The sequence below is a fragment of the Pyxicephalus adspersus genome, chromosome Z (genome assembly GCF_032062135.1).
Source record: "Pyxicephalus adspersus chromosome Z, UCB_Pads_2.0, whole genome shotgun sequence".
Lineage (NCBI taxonomy): Eukaryota > Metazoa > Chordata > Amphibia > Anura > Pyxicephalidae > Pyxicephalus > Pyxicephalus adspersus.
The window spans coordinates 73,034,901-73,056,512 of NC_092871.1; the positions used below are offsets into that span (position 1 = coordinate 73,034,901).

The 21,612-nt window shown below is 41.1% G+C and overlaps 1 protein-coding gene across 5 annotated transcripts in view; it reads left to right on the top strand.

Annotated features, from left to right (window-relative positions):
• RABEPK (Rab9 effector protein with kelch motifs) overlaps window positions 1–21,612 on the top strand; it is a 78,561-nt gene that overhangs the window by 24,646 nt on the left and 32,303 nt on the right. For 4 of the 5 annotated variants that reach the window (XM_072430163.1, XM_072430166.1, XM_072430162.1 and 1 more), the window contains exons 3-5: window positions 7,592–7,749; window positions 10,052–10,186; window positions 19,153–19,305. In XM_072430163.1, the coding sequence (XP_072286264.1) occupies window positions 7,592–7,749; window positions 10,052–10,186; window positions 19,153–19,305 (446 nt within the window). The remainder of the gene's footprint in view (window positions 1–7,591; window positions 7,750–10,051; window positions 10,187–19,152; window positions 19,306–21,612) is intronic. The other variant, XM_072430165.1, reaches the window with a different exon arrangement.

A 21,612-nucleotide genomic window follows, 5' to 3' on the forward strand; every position in this document is an offset into this window, starting at 1 on the left:
TACCTGAGAGGGAGCAGCAGCACTGGATGCTCGTGAGGAGGAAGACACGGCGGCCATCTTGGAAGGCGTGGCCTTAATTTTCTCTTTTTTCCCCATGGATTCCTGGCTCGTGAATAGAGAGGAGCACTCCAGGAACCGGTCCATCCAAGCGCCGGTGAGCCGAGTGAGAGCCGCAGGCGGGTGAGTATGTGATATGCCGGCTTTGTATCGCGGGATCCCGGAGGTGAGCAGGAGCCAAGTCTACATGCTGCCTACCCGCGAGGCGCCGGAACCGGAAGTCCAGTTTGCTTTTTAAACTCCAGCTTCACTCTCTGGGCAAGATTTATTAAAGCTTTCCAAGTGAAGCTGGGTGATCTAGAAAACCTGGAATGGATCAGGTCCAGCATTCAAAAGATTTGCTAGCAAATAACCAATGACTTTAAAAAAATCTATTCCAGGTTTGCTGGATTACCCAGCTTCACTGCTGAAAGTGTATTCTCGCTAGCCTTGGAGAGCTTTATTAAATCTGGCCCAATGTCTTTATTATTCTATAATCTAATTGTATAAAAAAATTGCCTACAATTATTGCAGAGATCCCCCTAGTTCAGGGGTCTGCAACCTGTGGCTCCGGAGCCGCATGCAGCTCTTCAGGCTCCCTTCGGCTGCCGCGGGGAGATCTCTGATGGGGGATCCCCTTCCTCCCAAGACACTACCATGTTACACATTGTTGGAGGCTTCTAGCACCTAAACCCCAATTTATCTGGAAACGGGGGTACAGGTGAAAAAAATTTTAGGTGCAAGTACGGGACACCTGTGGCTAACACCTCTTAAAAATTCATAAAAACTCTGCCTATCAAAAAAATCTACCCTGTTACACATTGCTGGAAGCATCTAGCATCTGAACCCCAATTTCTCTGGAACAGGGGGGAGGCGGTACAGGTGACCAAAATAGAGGTGCAAGTGGGGGACACTTATGGCTAACACCACCTACAATTGAATCGCTAAGGCATCGTCAGAAAATAAAGAACTCTGCCCATCAAAATAATCTACCCTGTTACACATTGCTGGAGGCTTCTAGCACCTGAACCCCAATTACTCAAGATTGGGGGGTACAGGTGAACAAAATTAAAGCTGCAAATGAGGGACACCTGTGGCTAACACCCCTTAAAATTTCATCGCTAAGGCATCGTCAGAACATGAACTCTGCCCATCAAAAAAAATCTACCCTGTTACGTTAGAAGCCTCCAGCTTCTAATGTAACAGGATGATACGTTAGAAGCTGGAGGCTTCTAGGGGCATAGTTCAATGTTTAATTTATTTCAAAGTAGGCCTACACATGCACACTTTATTGTACATGCACACAATTAAAAAAATATTAAAACTTTTAAAAGTTTATAAACTGTGTTATGTTTTGCGGCTCCAGACTATTTTTCTTTAGTGGAAGAGGAGGCAAAATGGCTCTTTTGATAGTAAAGGTTGCTGACCCCTGACCTAGTTAATTGTATTGTCAGGTCTTAGAAAAAAAATCAGTTCTCTCCCTTCTATTCATTGGGGCATACACATTTACATACACATCTAAAGCAAGCATTATCATATAGTTTTTATTACCACTATCACACAGGGCCAGATTCACCTCAGGGAGATCAGCTAATAATTGCCTCAGCTGTAAGATGGTTTTAGAAATAGTGTCTTTCTCTGAAGATTGTACTGTAGCAGTTGTACTTTTTAAGTGACCAAGTCAAAATGATCTACCAACAAAAAAAATGCTAAACATATATTTATTTATATATATACCGAGTATGACACAGAAGTGACTGGAGCTAATGAGACATTGAATAGCAGAACATTGCACAGACATTGCACTACAAGAAACAGCCCAGCACTACTCACCTCAGACTGCCCTCTCTGCCTCCCTCTCCTCTCCCCACTGTTACATGGAGCCTTTCACACACAGTAAGACACCCCCAGCATCCCTATAGACGGGCAGCCCGGCTGCTAGCAAATAGCAGGTAAGGGTAAGGCAGGGCTCTGTGATCGACTTAGCTTGCCTTTGAGAAGGACTGGTGGATCGCAATCTACACTTTGGGCAGCCCTGCGCTACAGCATCAGTAAAGTGTATATTCTATGTCCATCCTATTTAGGGCAGTCCATAACCAAATGTGTCATTATACAAATCACACTTTTTGTTTTTTTAAAATAATTTTATTGAGAAATACCAAGGTTCATACAAGAAAAACCAAACAGTGTTAAAAACATTGTGACATATACATATACAACAGTACATAAAGTGCAAAAAACATAATGGTAACATCTTACTTATAAGAGGAACCCAGGCATCTCCATTTTATATAGAACAAATCACACCTTTTAACACATTCTGTAGCACTATGGTTCTCAGAGCCACATTTCACACTTTTAATCACCTTCGTACATTCCTCATTTTATGTCCATATTTAATGCAATTTCTACAAAAGTCTGTAAACATTGTTCATCTGCTACAAAAAATCTGGGCAGTGGCATTAATAAACCATAAAACATGACTGCAGGATGCACAGCTTTATGAATATCCAAGTGAGCTTTTTTTCTGAAAATGTCAATAGTCTTTAAACATACCTCTTTAGAACCAAAAGAAACATATTGAGATGCAACAGGGAAATCCTGAACAGTAAAAATATTAACATTAATTGTTTCTATCAACACAAGGTCAATAGGTGTCTTCAAACCAACAAGTTTAGATCTGACCTGAACATCTGTTAGAAAGATTTGTGGAGTCTTCACCACACTATTGCCACTGACTACTCTTTCAAACGTTCTCCAAACACCAGGGGGCTACATGGGGAAGCCCCCAGGTAGCCTTCACCTAGACCAAATTATCACTAAGCAAGTGGCAGAAAAAGGGTGGTTTTATTAGCGCTATTAGCTAATAGCAGAATAGAATTGAGTCCAGGATCCTATCTGCAAAATTGTCTTCAGTTGTGCACAGTGTCAGTGTCGTGTCACAAAATACCGATAAAGGTGGAACTTCACGGCTAAAGGGATGCTTCAGGTTGCTAAACAAATGGTATATGGGCAGAGTGGTAACACTTCTATTGAAGGGACATCTAATACTAAACCTAAACACCTTCTCCAAGGCTTTAATTGGTGGATGTCTGGGGAGGTCCTGCTATCTTCAGAGAGGCTGCAGCTAGTATTCTTTTTCAGACAAGTCACTCTGGGATTGAGAAATGAAAAAGTAATACATTCCACAATGTCATAGGACTTAGACTTTGTTCATATCTCATATAATAGTAACTTTCAGGTACAAAGGCCAGGTTTAAAAAAACTCATCTTTCCGACTTGATCTATTCTTTTTTTCAAGCAGTTATAAACTTCTGTGACATTCTCAAGACAGACCACTGTTTAGGCTTGAAATGCTTTCTTTGTGGTGACATTTCCAGCATCATTACTTAGGACAGGCAAACAAAAAGATAAGATGTTCTGGTTTGGAAGAATAGCTGCCCTGAAGATGATTGTCTTTTGAAGGCCATATCCATTTCAGGTTCTTCCAATTTCTATCCCATTGCGGTCACTGCAAAGGGCCTTTCCTAACTTCATATGATGTGAATATGGTCCTAGCGTTTCTAGAAAGATTTGTTTCCTACCTAAATATCAAGTCTGGCAGATGCTAACACTTCACACTAATATTGTGCTACCCAAATATTCTATCTGCCTGTCATTCTACCTTGAACATCCCATTGTGGGTAAGCCTGAAAGCCAGTCTAGCCTTTCCCCATAGCGAATTATAATATTCTTTGGACTTCTAACCACTGCCACTCACTTAATCACTCACTGTAGGTATGGAATGGTGTCAAATACTCTGGCAGATTGATGTCTCCACACACCCCTTGCAGCTTTTGGTAATGGTTTCTGTTTTCTACCCAGTCTTGATGACTGTTGTTTTGGTTGATATCTAGGGTTTTCTTTTTACTACCCTCTACCAGGTTTGATCTTTCACGTTTCCTTCTCTGAGTTATTTAAATAAATCCCCAACTAAAGCAGTGCAATCTACTCCTAGGTATGCTGATTCCTCCCTATCTTTTACATGATTTGAGTGTATTTGTGGTAGTGACCATTTAACTAAGAGTATGGCCTTATTTATTGGCCCTTACTTGTAGCAGTATCCATCCATCCCCTATCCTGTATGTCACCAGCTGGAAGTTTGATTTTGTCCCCTCATATACCAGCGGGGTCAAATATTGGATACTTCTTTGCATGATTCCATCAATGAGATCTTCAATAAAGTCCATTTGCGATGTGTATATGGTACCCTATGGATTAGCCAAATGTCAAGTCCCCAACCTGATTTTGGCTGTGCATGTCTGTTTTGTATTTTTTTCATATTTTGTGGGAATTCATGAGGATTAGGCTTTTTAGGTAGGGGTATATCGACTGGTATTTACTTGGCTTGAGAAAAGCATTCAGAAGGATATATTCGAAGTTGTATTGCAGCTTAAGCCAAAAAGATGTACAAGACATCAGGTGAAAAACCTAACTATCCTATCCACAGCTGTAATACAGACATTTGTGAAGGCTTGGCAGTTTGTCTCACCAACAGCTGCCCATGTTCAGTAGAATGTTTTGTTGTTTATTTCAACCTATTGAAACAGAAAACTGTATGCCTCATGATACCTCACATTGTGTATCATTGATGTGGTTCTCTGTGGCACAATGGGGTAACTATAAATGAACACATTCTAAAAAGAGCATTTTAAAACGAGCATTCTAAAAAGTAGCCACGGGCTTCAAGGGTATTTGCACTTATTTCCAAGTAATAAAAGATACTGAATTCATGGGGTTTGATTGAGAAAGGAATTTTACAAATGCTCAGTCAGGCAGGTCAATATTACAGAAAGGGACAGCTGATCTTGGACAACCTAAAAACAAGGGTTTTACAGGCATTTCATGTTTTCACCTATGTCACAGTGTTCTACATCAAAGACTGTTTTTTACAATCTGACCATATTATTCCCTGCTCAACTTAAGAGCCCTCTTCCTAATTATAGCATACCTTAAATAATTTTTTTCTTATTTAAAAGAGTAGGCAACCCTATTATATAGGGTAAAATGTACTTTCCTTTAATGGGGAAAAAGAAAATGCTAATCAGTGCATTTCTGCTAGTTTCCTGATATTTGTACCTGTACTTGCAGGGTATTTAAAGTGACAAAACATTATGTGACAGTCAAATATGATTAGGATTGGGTAATAAGGTGGTGGGAGAGTGATATGTGTCACCAAGGAAGTGGATTGGGGTCCTCATAGGCTGCAAGGAAGACTGGTTAAGAATATTGGTAAATATTCGGATGAGAGTCTGATTAGAAAAATCCTGTTGGGCCTGGGATGAGATTGGGTGAGTCTGCGGTCAGGCCACCCTAATCCAATACTCCATTAGAACATGTGGCTCCTCAGGAAATGTCCTGAGAAAACTCGCAGGAGATTCCTGTGTTTGAGCTGAAAGTTTGGGAGACTCTGTATACTGTACATTGCTCGAAACTGATAGACCACTGTTGCTTTCTGCAAAGAGCACTGCAAGTATTGGTGATGGATTCACAAACCTGTGAAATTTTTTAACAACCACAGTCTATTTTGTGTGAATCTGCTCTTTACCAGACTTACTTCTGATTTGCTGGAGGTTCAAATGCTTGAAAAATGCTGTAATTCCACTTTAGCTGACACTAGTGTTATACATTTCTGTTATTGAAACTTGCCCTCAAAAACACTGATGTAAATTATACCTATAAAGAATATAGTACTACAGGACTTTAAGGGTCACCTCAGAATAAAGCAGTATGTCATCTTTTATTAGCCTGGAGTTTGGGATCTATTAAAGTGCATTATACACAGTATATATAAAAGTTATGGTGCAAAGTCAGGTGGAAAGAAAGACATAAGCCCATCAAGTTCAACCACTAGGAAAATAAACATACTACAAACCAACATATCCCAAATAAAACCATATATGCCCAGGTATTAATATTACACAGTATTTGAATAGCGCTGACATATTTCACAGCGCTTCACACAGTCCATAGTCATGTCACTATCTAACCCTCAAAGGGGATCAAAATCTAATGCACCTACCTCAGTCATATGACAATGTCTTTATGTATGTTAAGCTTTAATACAGTCTAAGGTCAATCTTAGAGGGAAGCCAATTATTGGAATGTGGGAGAAAACCAGAGTACCCGGAGGAAAACCCACGCATGGGACGTGGGACAAACCTGCAAACTCTATTCAGATAGTGTCCTGGCTGAGATGTGAACCTGGGACTGCCCCACAGTTCATCAAGAAGAAGGGAAAAAAAACACCTGATAAAGCATGGTTCAATTTCCTCCAGTGGGAGAAAATTTCCTTCCTGATACCGTAAAGCAATCAGATGTCCTCTGGACCAACAGTCTCTGCTGTCTTTACTTTAAAACATTAATACCCAGTTATATTCTGTGTCTCTAGAAAAACTTCCCCCTTTTTCCTAAAGCAATCTTTAGAACCTGGTAAAACTACTTCCTGAGGGAGCCTATTCCACATTTTCAAAAATCTTACTGTGGAGAACTCCTTCCTTATTCGGAGCTTACACTTATTTTTCTACAGGCGCAAAGAGTGCCCTCTTGTTCTTTAAAACCACCTTAAAGTAAAAAATTGTGAAGTGAGTTCCCTATGTGAACCATTTATACAAGGTGATTATATCCCTGATTAACCTCCTGGGCGGTGTGGCTCAGGGTAAAAAAAAACCTGCTGAAGGCGGTAACCCCGAGCCAACTTGGAGTAGCTAAAAAAATAAACACCTGGTCCCACTTCCATCCTCCAGTGTCCTGCCATTCTCTGGCCGTGTCCTCTTTGTCGATCTTTCCCCTGGCATGTGCGCTGCTGTTCCCCTGAAGTACTAGCAACGTTGTTGCGTGCAGCCGTCACTTGGGGTGCAGCAGGAATTTCAAATTATTTTGTATTGCATTCAAAATGTATTGAATGCAATATACTGGACCTATATGTCCAAAAGCGGTACATTGTCTTTTATGAAAATTTATTTTACAATATAATATAATAGTATGAGTATAATAAAGTTTGAAACACAAAAGCATGTCAAAGTTTAATAAATTTATTTTTTTTAATTTATTCAATTTATTATATTGACGTGATTTTGTGTTTCAAACTTTATTATACTCAAACTATTATATTATACTGTAAAATACATTTTCATGAAAGACAATGTACCGCTTTTAGACATATAATTCCAGACAGAAATGAATCGCCCAGTAGGTTAAACACCTCTCAAAGGAAGAATAGGTTTATTTCAGATAATCTCTCCTCATAGCTGAGCTTCTCCATTCTTTTTATTAGTTTAGTTGACCTTCTCTGCACTCTTGCAATATCCTTTGGTGCCCAAAACTGGACTGCATATGCCAGGTGTGGTCTGACCAATGCTTTGTACAGGTCAGAATTTTGTCACAGTTTATTCTATTATACAATTTGTGCAGTTTATTCCTCTTAATACAAGAAAGTACTTTGCTACCTTTAGAAATTGCAGCTTGGCAATACATGCTAATATTAAGTATTTGATCATTTAAATTTATCTTGTAGGTATGCTTTTGTACCTGGTGGAACTGCTCCAAGTCCACGGGTTGGTCAGACGTGCATGTATTTACCTGCTGCTGAAGAAGGTGGAAAAGGAAGCATAGCAATTATTGGTGGAGCTGATCCTGGTTGCTGCTTTTCTGATGCTCATATCATAAATTTAGGTAATGCAGATGTTTAATATATATATTTTTAAATATTCAAATTCATACATACTATACATACAAGGTACATACACTACATACTCAAATGTAACCTGATCTGAATTAAAACCACAGTACATATATTTATATGAAAATACAGGAAAATACTTCAAGTATAATCAAGTATAAACCTATAGCACATGATACAGCTGCTAAAAGGTTAAATCTGTAACTAAAAGAAATGCCAGTAAAAGTAATGTGACTGAATACATCCATGATGTGTTCTTTTTAAAACGTTATCTTGAATAATATTAAAGGAGAAAACATTAAAACTACATGGGCCTAGTCTTTATATTTTTCCTTTTTTACAGGTTAAAGTTTTTGTTTTCAAGTTGGTTATGATGAGCTGCCTACTCCTAAATTATCTTTTGTGTGTTTTTGTTTGACAGCAGTGGATGTTTTCACTTGAAGTGTGTAACAAACTCTTTTTTGTATAAAACTGCAACAGTCTGTACACACAGCACTATTCTGTTCTATGGAAAGCGAGAGGGAAAAGCAAGAAAGTACCACCCGACTGTGCTCTCCTGTTGGATTTGAGAGACCTCTGTACATATGACAGATATCGTCTGCCATATGTTCATAGCTTGAGACTTCTGAGATGAGTAGAATTTTTTAAATTCCTTAGAACCATAAATGGTTAGACCCAGAATGGTAAGCCAACTGCCATAATCAAGAAAAGCCTAGCACAGGAAGTTTCACCTAGGGCTTTTTCAAAAATTCAGCCTACCAAAAACGCTAATTGTACAGCATTATTCTACTGTTACAAAAACAATTTACTTTGATTTTCTGGTTTGACTGATACACAGCAAGATGAGACTACAGCATATCCTCTAAACATAAGAGGATCATCGCCAGCAGCTTACCCTCCTTACAGGACCTCTAAAAAGCAGGGACAAAAAGAGAGCAAAGAAAATGGCCATTGACAGTCATACCCACCATACACAGCCACCCACATCTAAAGTTTTGCCTGGAGTTTTACCACCCAGTCCACTCACTGTTGAGGGCTAGACTGTTATCTCAAGAGGAAAGAAGTCATTGCCAGTCTCAGGGACTCTGTATCTACTGTGGAGAGAAGGGACAGGTAAATATGTCATTGGCATTTTAAGCAATATCAATAAAGGCTGGGAAACCCCAACCAAAACTGCCCTTTGTAGTGGGTGTGCTGGGCGAACCCTTGCATCTCCCTTCTCAAAATACCACCATACTGGTGCAATTGCACATAAACAGGGTGTCACGCTTGGGGAGACATTGCCATTAGGGGGGCTACAGCTTGCACAGAGGTGGTGTGATCCCTGAGAAAGGCCAAGGCGCAGAGTCTAAGCAGCAGCCAGGTCTTCTCCTGAGCCTTTAGTGGTGAGGATGTTGCGCTGCTGGATACTTCCAGGTTGCGGCACACCAGGGTGGTCAGGAGGATACACGGTACCAAATCACAAAGCAGAAGAATTGTGAAAGAAGGCCAGGGTCAAGGCAGGCAGCAAGCAAGAGAGGACAACAGGAGGCACAGGTGACACAGAAATATCCACAGACAGAGTGGAACACTGGAACAGCACAGGAATTGGCTGGAAAAAAGGAACTGTGCAACAAGGAGTTAACACAGGAGCTGGACAGAGGAAACCCTGAATTAGGCAACAGGTTTACAGGAATTAGCTCAGCAAAGCTAGGGGCTCGGCACTAGTGGAGATGCGTTGCAGGAACGCAGAGTGCTGTGTCTGAGCTAGCTAAATGGGATGACTAAGAGGCTATTTTGTGATTTGCTGGTGGGTTGGACAAACGTGAAAAAAACAGGAAGAGCAGGCATGCTCAGGGTCAGAACTGCCCGCATGCACAGGAGAGAGGTGCCAGCACTTTAGTGAGGAAGGTGTGTGACACAGGGTTACCAATACGTTTGTAAGGTTTCCTTTTTTTTGTATTTTATTTTTATTCAGTAAACAGTCAAAGAAAACAATACAGAATGTAGAGTCACATAATCATAAAAACCAAACAAGAATAAACATTCTACAGGTAAACCAGAAGTGAAATGACAGGTTACTGAGAAATTTTCAAATAATATAAACATGTACAAACCCAACAAGGAGGAGGGAGGGGAGGAAAGACAAGAGACACAACATAGACATAACATGAAAAAAGGGGGGATGAGGGACTGGCATTACTAGCCTGACTAAAAAGTGTCATATACAATAATATTAGAATCATATGAAATTTCAACCAGTTTCCGGAAATTTCCACCTGTTGCAGATATTTACATCTGTCAATTCATCAACAGCTGCCACCAAAAGAGGGACAACACAGTGCATTCCCAAAATATGTGGAGTAGGCTACCTGCCTCTACAACTCCAACAGCGATCATCCACCCCCAGGATACATCTTAGCCAGAATTGTCCGTACCCTGTACCAATGTGTGAGTAATTTGTAATTCAGTTCCTGATATTTGTACTGAGTGCAGCTTTATGCCCTATATATAGAAGCCGTTCCCGTTGCTCAGGTAAAAATGTAACATTAAGGTCCCTTTCCCACATAATATTATTAATATTAAACAGGATTTATATAGCACCAACATATTATGCAGCGCTGTATATTAAATAGGGGTTACAAATGTCAAATGAATACAGACAGTGACACTGGAGAAGAGGACCCTGCCCCGAAGAGCTTACAATTTAGTAGGTGGAGGAAATTACACACAATAGGAGAGGAGATATGTAGTGGTGGGAAATAGTGACTGTTTCAAAAGACAGAAGAAGATAGGTAGGTAGGTAAGTTTGAAAAAATGGGATTTGAGTGCTCTTTTAAAAGAGCAGGAAGTAGGAACAAGCCAAATAGGACGGGGAAGACCGTTCCAAAGAATTGGGGCAGCTCTAGAAAAGTCTTGTAGCCGTGCGTCTGATGAAGTTATGAGTGAAGAAGTCAGTAGTAGGTAATCAGAGATGATAAGAGCGTGTACAAGGAGTTTGGTGGTCTCTGGGGACAGGTAGGGGCGGATCTTCGAGATGTTGCATAGGTGAAAGTGACAGGACCTGGAAATGTTCTGAATATGTGGGGTAAATGAGAGGGCAGGGTCAAAGGTGACACCAAGACAACGTGCCCGAGGGGAGGGACGAATAACAGTGTTGTTAACAGTTAGAAAAATGTAAGGGGGAGATTTGGAATTTGAGGGGGGATGATGATGAGTTCTGTTTTATCCAGGTTGATTTTCAGGAATTGGTCAGACATCCATGATGAGATGGCTGACAGTCAGCATGAGACCTTATCCAGCACTGAGGGAGACAAGTCAGGGGTGGACAGATAGATATGAATGTCATCAGCATACAGATGGTACTGTAAGCCAAAGAAGGATATGGGACTGCTGGGAGAGGAGGTGTACAGAGAAAAGAGAACTGGTCCAAAGACTGACCCTTGGGGAACACCAACCGGTAGAGAGTGGGAGTGGAGGAGTTACCATTTAAAGAAACTTAAAAGACGTGGTCAGAAAGATAGAAAGCAAACCAAGAGAGAGAAGTGTCACTGATACCAATGCAGTGCATGATTTGTATTGGAAGAGGGTAATCAACAGTGTCAAAAGCAGAGGAAAGATCAAGGAGAAGGAGGAGGGAAAAATTGCCTTGAGGCTTAGCTCTGATGAGGTCATTGGCCACTTTAGTAAGGGCTGTTTCACTGGAGTGGGCAGCTCTAAAACCAGACTGGAGGGGGTTGAGGAGAGAGTTGGTGCTCAGGTAATCTGTGAGTCTTTTGTTGGTGAGGCGTTCAAGAAGTTTAGAGACTTCCAGTGGGGGTTTCTGAGCTAAGCTCAGTTTTTTCAAAGCCATTGTTTCTAATTTTTAGAGACTCTTTAATCACTGGCTTAGTGCCAATGGATTGGCGTAAGGCCAATGTTGTTCCTATCTTCAAAAAGGGATACAAATAATTACCAAGTAAAAATCCTAGAGAGTTTGATAAAGAACCACAAATGGGTTTCTGCTAGAAAATATTATAATAAGTGATAGTCAGCATGGATTCAAGAAAGACTGAAGTTGTCAAACAAATTTACTCTCTTTTTATGCGGAAATAAGTAAACAGGTAGACAGTGGAGTAGCAGTTTGTATAGTGAACTTGGACTTTGCAAAAGCATTTGACATAGTCCCCCACAAACAGTGCACAAGTTAGGGTCAATAGGTTTATAAAAGCTAATCTTTAAATTATTAGAGAACTTGCTTAAAGGCTGCATCCACAGAGTAGTGATTAATTATTTATACTCTGAATGGTCTGAGGTTATTAGTGGTGTACCTCAGGGTTCAGTGTTAGGACGTTTACTGTTTGGGAAATAAAAGTACAATTTCTTTGTTTGCAGATGACACCATACATATTATGTCTATAATCTACAAGCATACCTGAATGTACTGTTTAATTAGGAAGCCAAGTGGCAAATGACATTTAATACTGAGAAGTTCAAAGTTATGCACTTGGGGGTTAACAACATGCATGCTTCAGAGTGTCTAGGGGGTATACATTTAAGGGAGTCAGGAATAGAAAAGGATCTGGGGGTTCTGGTAGATCAGACAGCGTGTCAGCTTGGTTTTTCAAAGGCTCTGAGACAATGAACTCTATGCAAAGGCAGAAAAGTGCCTGTTCGAATGCCCACAGGTCCCCCTTCCATAGGCTACATTGTTTCCAAGGAGGGTCTCTTCATGGATCCCAAGCAGGTTAAGGCCATCTCCAACTGGCCACTACCCTGCGGCCTTAAGGCTACTCATCGTTACCTGGGGTTCACTAACTACTACCGGCAATTCATCAGAAATTACCCCACGCTGGTAGCTCCCATCACTGCACTGACTCAGAAGGATGCTGATCCTAAGAACTGGCCCTCGGAGGTTATTGAGGCCTTTCATGCCTTGAAGCGAGCTTATCTTTCTGGCCCAGCTCTTGTTAGGCCAGATTTTTCCAAGCCCTTCTCATTTGAAGTTGATGCCTCCTCTGTTAGAAAGGAAGCTATTCACTACCAGACCCCCACCGGATCTTAACACCCATGTGCGTTTTTTTCCAGGAAAATTTCCCCTGCAGAAAAAAAACACTCCAGAGAGAAGGAGCTCCTCGCCATCAAGCTCGCTCTAGAAGATGGTGCTATCTTTTGGAGGGTTCTTCTCACAAAATCACTATTTTCACAGACCACAAAAACCTCCAATACCTACAGTCTGTTCGTCGCCTCAATCCCCTAGCAAGCTCGTTGGTCTATGTTCTTTTCAGGTTTTGATTTTTTAATCACCTGGTTCTGCTAATTACTGAGCTGACACACTCTCCTGCTCCTTCGATTCACAGGATTCCGAGACCATGGCTAAGCCAGAGTTTATCATCCCACCAGCCTGTATCCTTGCCTTGACCTCTGTTCAGAAATCTGCTATTCCCCCAGGTAAAATCTTGTTGCCTCCTCAAAAATATTACTTTGAGCTTATGACTCTAAACTTTTTGTTTACCCAAGTATTCAAAGAATTTACAATTTTCTCTCCCGCCACTACTGGTAGCCCAACTTTTGTAAAGATGTGACTGACTATAAAAAGGCCTGTGCTGTCTGAGCTCAGACCAAGTAATCTACCTGTGTGCCAGCGCGACCACTTCTTCCTCTGCCCATTCCCAAGGAGCCTTGGTGTCACCTGTTGATGGATTTTATTACGTATCTTCCACCTTTTGATTGCTGTATGGTCATTTGGGTGGTCATGGATTGCTTTTCCGAAATGGCCCATTTTGTACCCCTTCCTGCTTTACCATTAGCAGCTGCGTTGGTGCCAATTTTCTTTCGTGAAATGTTTAGGGTTCCCGGCATGACCACACATAGAGTATCTTATTGTGGGGTGCAATTTACCTTTCGCTTTTGGAAAGGCTTTTGCAAATCCCCAGACATCTCTGCTGAGTTCTCCGAACCCTATCACCCGCAGACTAATGGGCAGACGAAGAGAGTTAATCAGGCCTTGGAGCAATATCGAGCCCTTGTATCTGCCCACCATGATGACTGGGTAGCTCTGCTACCATGGGCAGAGTTCACCCTCAACAACCATGTCTGCACCAGCACCAAAGAATCCCCATTCTACGTTGTCTACGGCAAACATCCTCGCCTCCTGTCGCCTATACCCTGCTCTGCCGAAGTATCTCCACTCAGTGCCCTGCAGAGGGTCTTTATTATTATCTGATCTTCAACCTGTGAGCATCTGAAATGGGCAGCTCTCAGACACGCATCGCTGAACGGTACCTTGTTTGCAGCCTGGGGATAAAATCTTGCTCTCCTCGAAGAACATTTGTTACAAAGTCCCTTCTTTGACGTTTGCTTCTCGTTTCATTGGACCTTATGTCATTTCAGGTATAGTTAATCCTGTTTGTTACAAGCTATGCCTTCCTCCACATCTCAAGTTACCCCACTCTTTCCACATATCTCTGCTAAAACCATTAGTCCTCAACCACTTTTCTCATCTCTCACTTCTGACTATTCCTGCTTCCAATTCCTGTCAGGAGTATTGGTTAATTCAGTGCTTTTCCTGTCTAGCTCCTGTGTTAACTCTTTGTGGCCCAGTCTGTTGTTTCCCAGCCACTTGCCTTGTGCTGTTCCAATGTTCCTCTTTGTAGTTATCCTCGTGCCACCTGTGCCTCCTATCTCTTCCAGTGTCTCCTGTGTTCCCTGTGTCTGCGGTGGCCCCTGTGTTACCTTATTTATTTCTTGGATCCCTGGTATTTCCCCCCTGGCCTGAGACCCTACCTCTCTTGTTTGCTGCCTGCCTTGACCCCAGCCTTCCTTGACAATTCTTCTGCCTAGTGATTTGGTACCACCTATCATCCTGCCCACTCTGGTGTGCCTAAGGACTGCAACCTGGCATTAACCAGCATTGCAACATCCTCACCAATAAAGGCTCTGGATAAGATCTAATTACTGCTTAGACTCTGAACCTTGGCCCTTCTCAGGGCTCACACTATTTTTGTGCAAGCTGTAGTGCCCCCAGAGGCTTCATCACCCTGCGGGCTACAATCTCCAAGAGGTCTGTAGACCAACAGAGGGCTATGTAGGTGACTTTAGAGAATGGTGTTCGTATCCTGCATGGGGTGGCCCAGCTTGTTACAAGTTTTGTCTGGGACTCTGACCCTGCAAAGGATGAACTTTGCAAAGCAGGGGTTCCCAGAACTCTTATTTACCAAATTCTCTTGGTTGTCCAAGTTGACTGACAATCATGTGAACATCAGCGTGCAAGAAGAAACAAATTCCACCCTACATAGTTGCTGCTTTCTGTCTGCCATATCTCCCTCCAGTAACACCTCAGCATCTACCACTAATTCAAACATGTTTGGACACGGTTATCTTCTTTATCTATCACTTACCATGTAAGATGGCCTTCATTGCTGATAGTCTAATCCATGTCTATTCAGAAAAGCTGGGCATTTTCCGCTGACTTGTTTTTACCTGTTTAAGTTATGCCCTGGGAATTAGTCAAGCTCATGTTCTTCTTGTTCTTGCTATTGTATCAGTGGAAAGAACGCTCACTGATTTTGGGGCCTTCAACTGTTTTTTTGACCTGTTAAGGTACGTACACACTTCCAATTTTTAGCGTTCCAATCGAACGACGAACGATCGATTGGGCAAAAAATCGTTCGTAAAAATGTAACCAACGACGCCGACGAACGAGGAAACTCATTGGAAACGAACGACCGGACCGGCGGATCGGATTGGACGACGATCGTTGAACATCGTTTGTGTGTACGGTCGTTCGTTGATCGTCCATGGGCTGAGCATGCGTAATGAACGAACGTTCGTTCACTTTCCTGTCGTGCACATAGTTCCTCTATCGTTCAAACGATCGTATCTATTGTGTGTACAATATCTACGAACGATCGTGTCGTTATCTCTATGTGCAGGATCGGTGCTATACGATCGTTCGTAGATATCGTGCAGGATCGTTCGTCGTTCGTTTTCCAACGATAATAATTGGAAGTGTGTACGTAGTTTACTCAGGAAACTTTCCCTTTGTATGTTCAGCACACCTTTATCTCCTGTCTCTACACTTCACTGACCACTTGCTTCTGATGAGGCTTGGCCCTGCAAGGTGTTCCTGTTTTTGGCTTTTGTTCACACCTGCCATTCAACAGCCTCTGGGTAACCACCTATATAATGGCTCCTGCAAGCTAGTGGCTTTGCAGTTCAGACCCCATTACAACTGCCAGTACATGAGCCTTTTCAGCTACATTCTGGCCAGGGTCACCAACATGAAGTTCACTTAGGCTGGAGGAAGAACAGAGGCTACTCTCACCATCCCATGCATCAATCAAAAATGTGACCACATTATGGATACTTACCCTTTTTTTTTATTCTCTGTTTAGTTTCCTCAAGAAATAGCAAAGCTCCTTTGTCCCAAATATCATGTTTATATCAAAAATTCAGATTGATGTTAGAAGAATATTGGAGAAAGACTGTAATTAATGAACATAGAGTTCAGTAAGTGTCCCAAGTATATATGTTTTGATACTTAAACAGTAATCCACATATAGGGTCAGTGTCTTTTGACTGAAGGAGTAACCTTTTGTTTTTCCTCGAACATTCTGGAATTGAAGAAATTTAAGATACTGAATTGGATAGGGGGGAGAGTGAAAAATGAGTAGGATTTACATTACACAAATGGAAGGTGGGGTGTAAGAGACAAGATGTCACTTTCAAATAAAAATGTATCCAGTGGAACCAAGTCATTCTTAAGCAAATCAATGTTTACACAGTATATGAAGAGTGGTTTTCGATGTCAATTATGTCATTGATTCTGTGAAACCACAGTGCCAGTGATGAGATGTGTGTATGGTAAGGGGGGGGGGGGGGGTCCTCCAATTATGTGGTATATGCACATCTATTGTATTTTTAGAATTAAAAAACATTACCAACAGGTTTTTGCTACCTGAGATTGTAAATGCAGCATCATGGGTGTGCTATATCACCTGGCTAAAATTGTGTAAAATAATTCTTAACACTTGTTAAGAAATAAAGATATATGTTATAGACACAATTTCTTGTCTTTCTTCCGAAGACAAAGTTAGTTGAGTCTCCATTTCTTTCTCTGTTCTTTTAGTGGAACAAACTCATCAGCCAGATGTTTCAGTATAAAGTATGTAGGAGATAGGGAGTTTCAAAATAGGCCCTTTTACATAGACATTCAAAAGAAGTGAGATTTACAGTCAAATGGACACCAACATCTTCATTCTTCTCTTCTTGCTATGTCACCCAATCTCGCACTGCACAGGTGTGACAATGGTGGATGTAGCCCTCTGTAAAGGGGAAAAAAAGATACAATCTCACTGTGCATGTGTAAGATCGGCATCTCTTTCCCCTTAGTGGAAAAAATGCCCCTTTTGGGCATGCGCAGAGGTTGCAGCCAGAGACCCCTGGGATGCGTGACAAAGGTATCCCTGGAGGCTCTGTGCTCCCATTCAGTCTTGATCGCCGCAGTTTGTTGCATTAAAAAATAATTAAATACAATTTCTGTTTGTGGAGGAGGGTTAGAAGGGGGTCCTGAGAAGTTCCTGGCTTTGCTCCCTTCCAGATGAAATAGAAAAATAAGTGTGGGGGCATATGACAGCTTAATATGTAAGTATGTAACTGTGCAGATCTTTGCGATTCTTAAAACTGTTTTTTCTTTTTAGTGAGAAGCAGAGGCACAAGCAAGTTTCACGTCGTTGGAGTTAAGGGCCGTCATTAAGTTTTTGTTTCTCCAGGAAAAGTCAGCAAAGGACTTTCACACTGAAAAGTCGCACTGGGGGAGAAGTGTCTCCCTCTACAGCACTGTCAAGACCTGGAAATCTCGTTTCAAGAATGGGCATTTCACCCCGCAGTGGACGCCCCCTAACCTCAACTGACCCAGCAATCTGTGATGCTGTCCATGAGCTTATTATTGAGGACCGGCGAATATCTGCAAAAAAGATAGCCCAGATACTTGACATCTCTCTGGGGCATGTTGGGTTTGTTATTACCACTATCCTAGACATGTCCAAGCTTTCAGCAAAGTGGGTGCGGAAATGTTTGAACAGTGATCAGAAGAAGCATTCAAAGCCGTTTTGGCTCATTTGAAGCTGCACAGGACTTTTTGATTAGGTTAGTGGCTGAGGATGAAACCTGGCTCCACATCTATGATCCTGAAACCAAAGGAATGGCGCCACAGCAAGTCTCGAACCCATAAATCAGCCAAAAAAGTCATGGCGTCCATTTTCTGGGACAAAGACAGTATTCTGTTGGTGGACTACCTACCTCAGAGCTCTAGTATCACCAGACAGTATTATGCTAACCTCCTGGACCAGCTGAAGGAGGCAAACGTCGTGGAAAGTTGACCAAAGGGATCCTTTTTTTGCAGGACAATGCACCTGCGCACACGTCCAACTTTGTGGCTGCCAAATTAAACACCCTGGGCTTCCAATTGGTCCACCATCCCCCCTACTCACCTGACCTGGCCCTTTCGGACTATTATCTGTTACCCAATTTGAAGAAACACCTGAAGGGGCAACGTTTTTAGGACATTTCTGACGTCAAAGATGCTGCTGAGAGCTGGTTTGCGGCCCAGCCAAAGGTCTTTTATTTAAACGATCTAGAAAAGCTGCAACTACACTGCACTGCAAGTGCATCAGTCTCAGGGGGGATATGTTGAATAAATGTGTTATTTCATACCTTTGGCTCTCCTCTCACCCCCTTGAATAAAATGTTAAATGTAAAAGAGGTCTTGTGTTCAGTATTTTCAGTATAATTCAGTATTTTAAGTACTTTAATTTCCGAAATGTCCGTGTGAAACCAGATTAGGCATAACATCCTTTCATTGTATAAATAAAAGGGGTAATAGTGGGCATTCCTTGTTGAGTCTTTTTACCAATATGAAACAAATCTGATATAAAGCTGTTTATCTTTATGTATGTTAAAGAGGAAAAAAAAATAATTATTTTGAGTATGTTCCTGCGAAGTCCCACATTCCCCAGGGGTGGTAATACATATGCTCCTTTCTGTCCTTAATTGGTATTTAAATGTTCCCCAGTCGCATGACTTGTAGTTCTCAACATAGTTGACACAACTATCAGTTGATCAGATCAGTATCACAAGATCAGTAACCATTCAAAGTGGTAAAGATCAAGTGATTACTAAGTCATCTATATAAATGACAAACTCTGCAACATAAACACTTGTCAACCTTTAGGTTGCAATAGGTTCTGCAGTGCCACCTGTTTTATAGAGATTTATGCATACAAATTTGTCATGATCAGGTATTGTCATGTTAATGAATGCATGCAGACATTGCCTAATCAGATCATGAACGAAGTAAACTTTCTCTTTCGGCATAATAAATTGTTTGATCCTATGTTACCTACTATCGTTTTAATGTAATTTGATTTTGTTTACAGATACCTATAAATGGGATAGCCCAGACTGGGATGGTATGTTGCCACGTTATGAACATGCTAGCTTTATGTCAACTGGAAATCCAGGGAGCATTTGGGTTTTTGGAGGCGCTGAACAGGCAAAAAATCAAGGCAGTGTTCAAGTATTATACCCAGGTATGCATCCTTTTAATAAAAAGGTTATTAGAAGAGCCTCCATGTAAGCTGTAATAGAATTCAATCACACATGCAAATGTATACATCTGTTGGTATATGTTACAAGAAAACAAATACACAATTGTTTCTGAAATATCATACCATTGGTCACACAAAAAGAATGAAACAAAAATGGTATTCCAGGTAATTTTTACAGTATTGCCAAGAATAGATAATGAACACTTATGCATTTCTGGTAATCAGGTATCGGTCATAATCAGGGTGACTTCAAGTACTATTGTCACTTGTACCAAGTATTGAAATTATTGGTGCCTTGCATTTCATATGTGAGATCCCATCATTTGCATGATCTCAGTAAGCCTACACAACAACAGCTTTATGGGGAAAAACTGATTAAATAGATGATCTGGCTGCTGCAACCAGATGTCAAAGAATAGAGTGTATTTATGGCTTGCCTGCAGATGGCAAGAATTATGGTGTAATAAGAAAAAAGCTGGAACATCCTAAAGTCTTTTACATTTCTGCAATACTTGTCAATACTAGAACAGTTGAAACATAGTTAAACCTTTGCCCCACATCTCTAACATAGATTTGAGGCCTCGGGTATTTTTTGTGAATCAGGAAATAATTTTGAATCCAGGGTTCGGTATCCTGCTACTAATGGTGGCCTTGTGTGATAGGGATAAAAAAACGTTCTCTCTGCTTTAGGGTAAAACTGATCCCAACCTCTAAGTACCACTCCTCAAATATGAAAGCTTTCTAAGAACGTAGGACAGCTGCAAAGATCTTCAGAAATCTAGATGAAATTTGTCAGTCAATGGCATCAAGACATTTTTTTTGGTATCTAGGTCTGGTGTTTCAAAAACCGATAGGCTGTAAAACCACAGTGGGAAAGGTGAGTTGCCTAATAATGGATATATTGGTGATGGCTAAGGAGGGAGGGTGGTTACTGGTAAAAACCTCCTACAAAATTCCCACATGGTTCCCAATGTGGCATAATACATTAATAATAATGTAAGAAGAATCCATAATCCAGGGCAGAGGCCATTGTGGCATTCTACTAAATGATTGTTCCAATAGGACTGTTTAGAGAGTATCTACACCAGTCAACAACTTACTAAATAGAATATTATAGATAAAAGTTAGGAACCCCTAGTCCCCTTAAAGACTGTAAATAAGAAGTGACAATTTAGGTGAAAACATTTTCTTCTGCAGATGAAACAAAAAATTTCTAAACAGAGTTTATTGAAAAATGATGACGGAATCTTAAAAGTCAGTGTCTGGAGTAGGTACAACAATCTGGGTAGTACATTCATCTTTAGCACACTAATACACCTAAATTACAAAAGTATGGTGGACCCCTATTCCTTTAAATCAGCCTTTGACAGGATAGGAGGTAAATTTAATTGGGTACCTAGGTACTTAATAGCTTCTCGTGTCTATCGAAAAAAAAAAGAATGACTATTCCAGTTGATTTTGCAGAGTATAACTAAGTGAAACATTTAAAGCTTTGGATTTAGACATACATTTTAAATTTAGATAATGAACTATAAGTCTTCAAGGAGCAAATGGGATTAGGTAGAGAGAGATTTGGGTTAGTGATCAGCGTTCAACCCAGAATTTTAAAACAGACGGGAAGAAATTAAAGGCGGGTGGCAGCCCCTGTATTGTAACCCAACTCCTAGGTAACCACCCAAAAACAGCTGGATGATTGCTGAAAAGTGGCGGGTGGTGCGTCCAGCTAAAAGGGGCTGGGGAGAACACTGGTGATTGTAAAAATCAAGTCATCTGCATAGGCCGCTATCATCTGGTGTACCCCCGGCCCCTGAACACCAGAGATGTTTGGGTCTGAAAAAATAGTACAGAATAAAGGTTATAGGATGGGAAAAAAATTTAAGGCGACAATGGACAACCCTGACGACTACCATATAGAAATATAAAAATAGTTTGAGAGTGTTCCATTGACTCGAACTGCTGCAGATTGGAAAGCGTACACCGCTGAATTTTCCGAATAGATCTGCTTCGATCCGAATTTATTTGCGGCGAATCGCATTGAAAAAGGGCTTTTTCCAGGCTGCAGAGAGCCTTGATAGTGGTAAAGAACACTGTGCCTTGCAGTAACACGCATAGGGAGTCTGCTGTGGTAGTGAAATAGTACTGTGAGTCAGTATGACATGCAGATGACAGGCGTCGCTATTAGTATCACTGCACACTTCACTTATTTGGGCAGCCACAGGGCCAAAATAATGAAGTATGAACTCAGCCTTACAGGTCCATGTTAGTGTCAAGAAGAAGCGCACTCCTTTT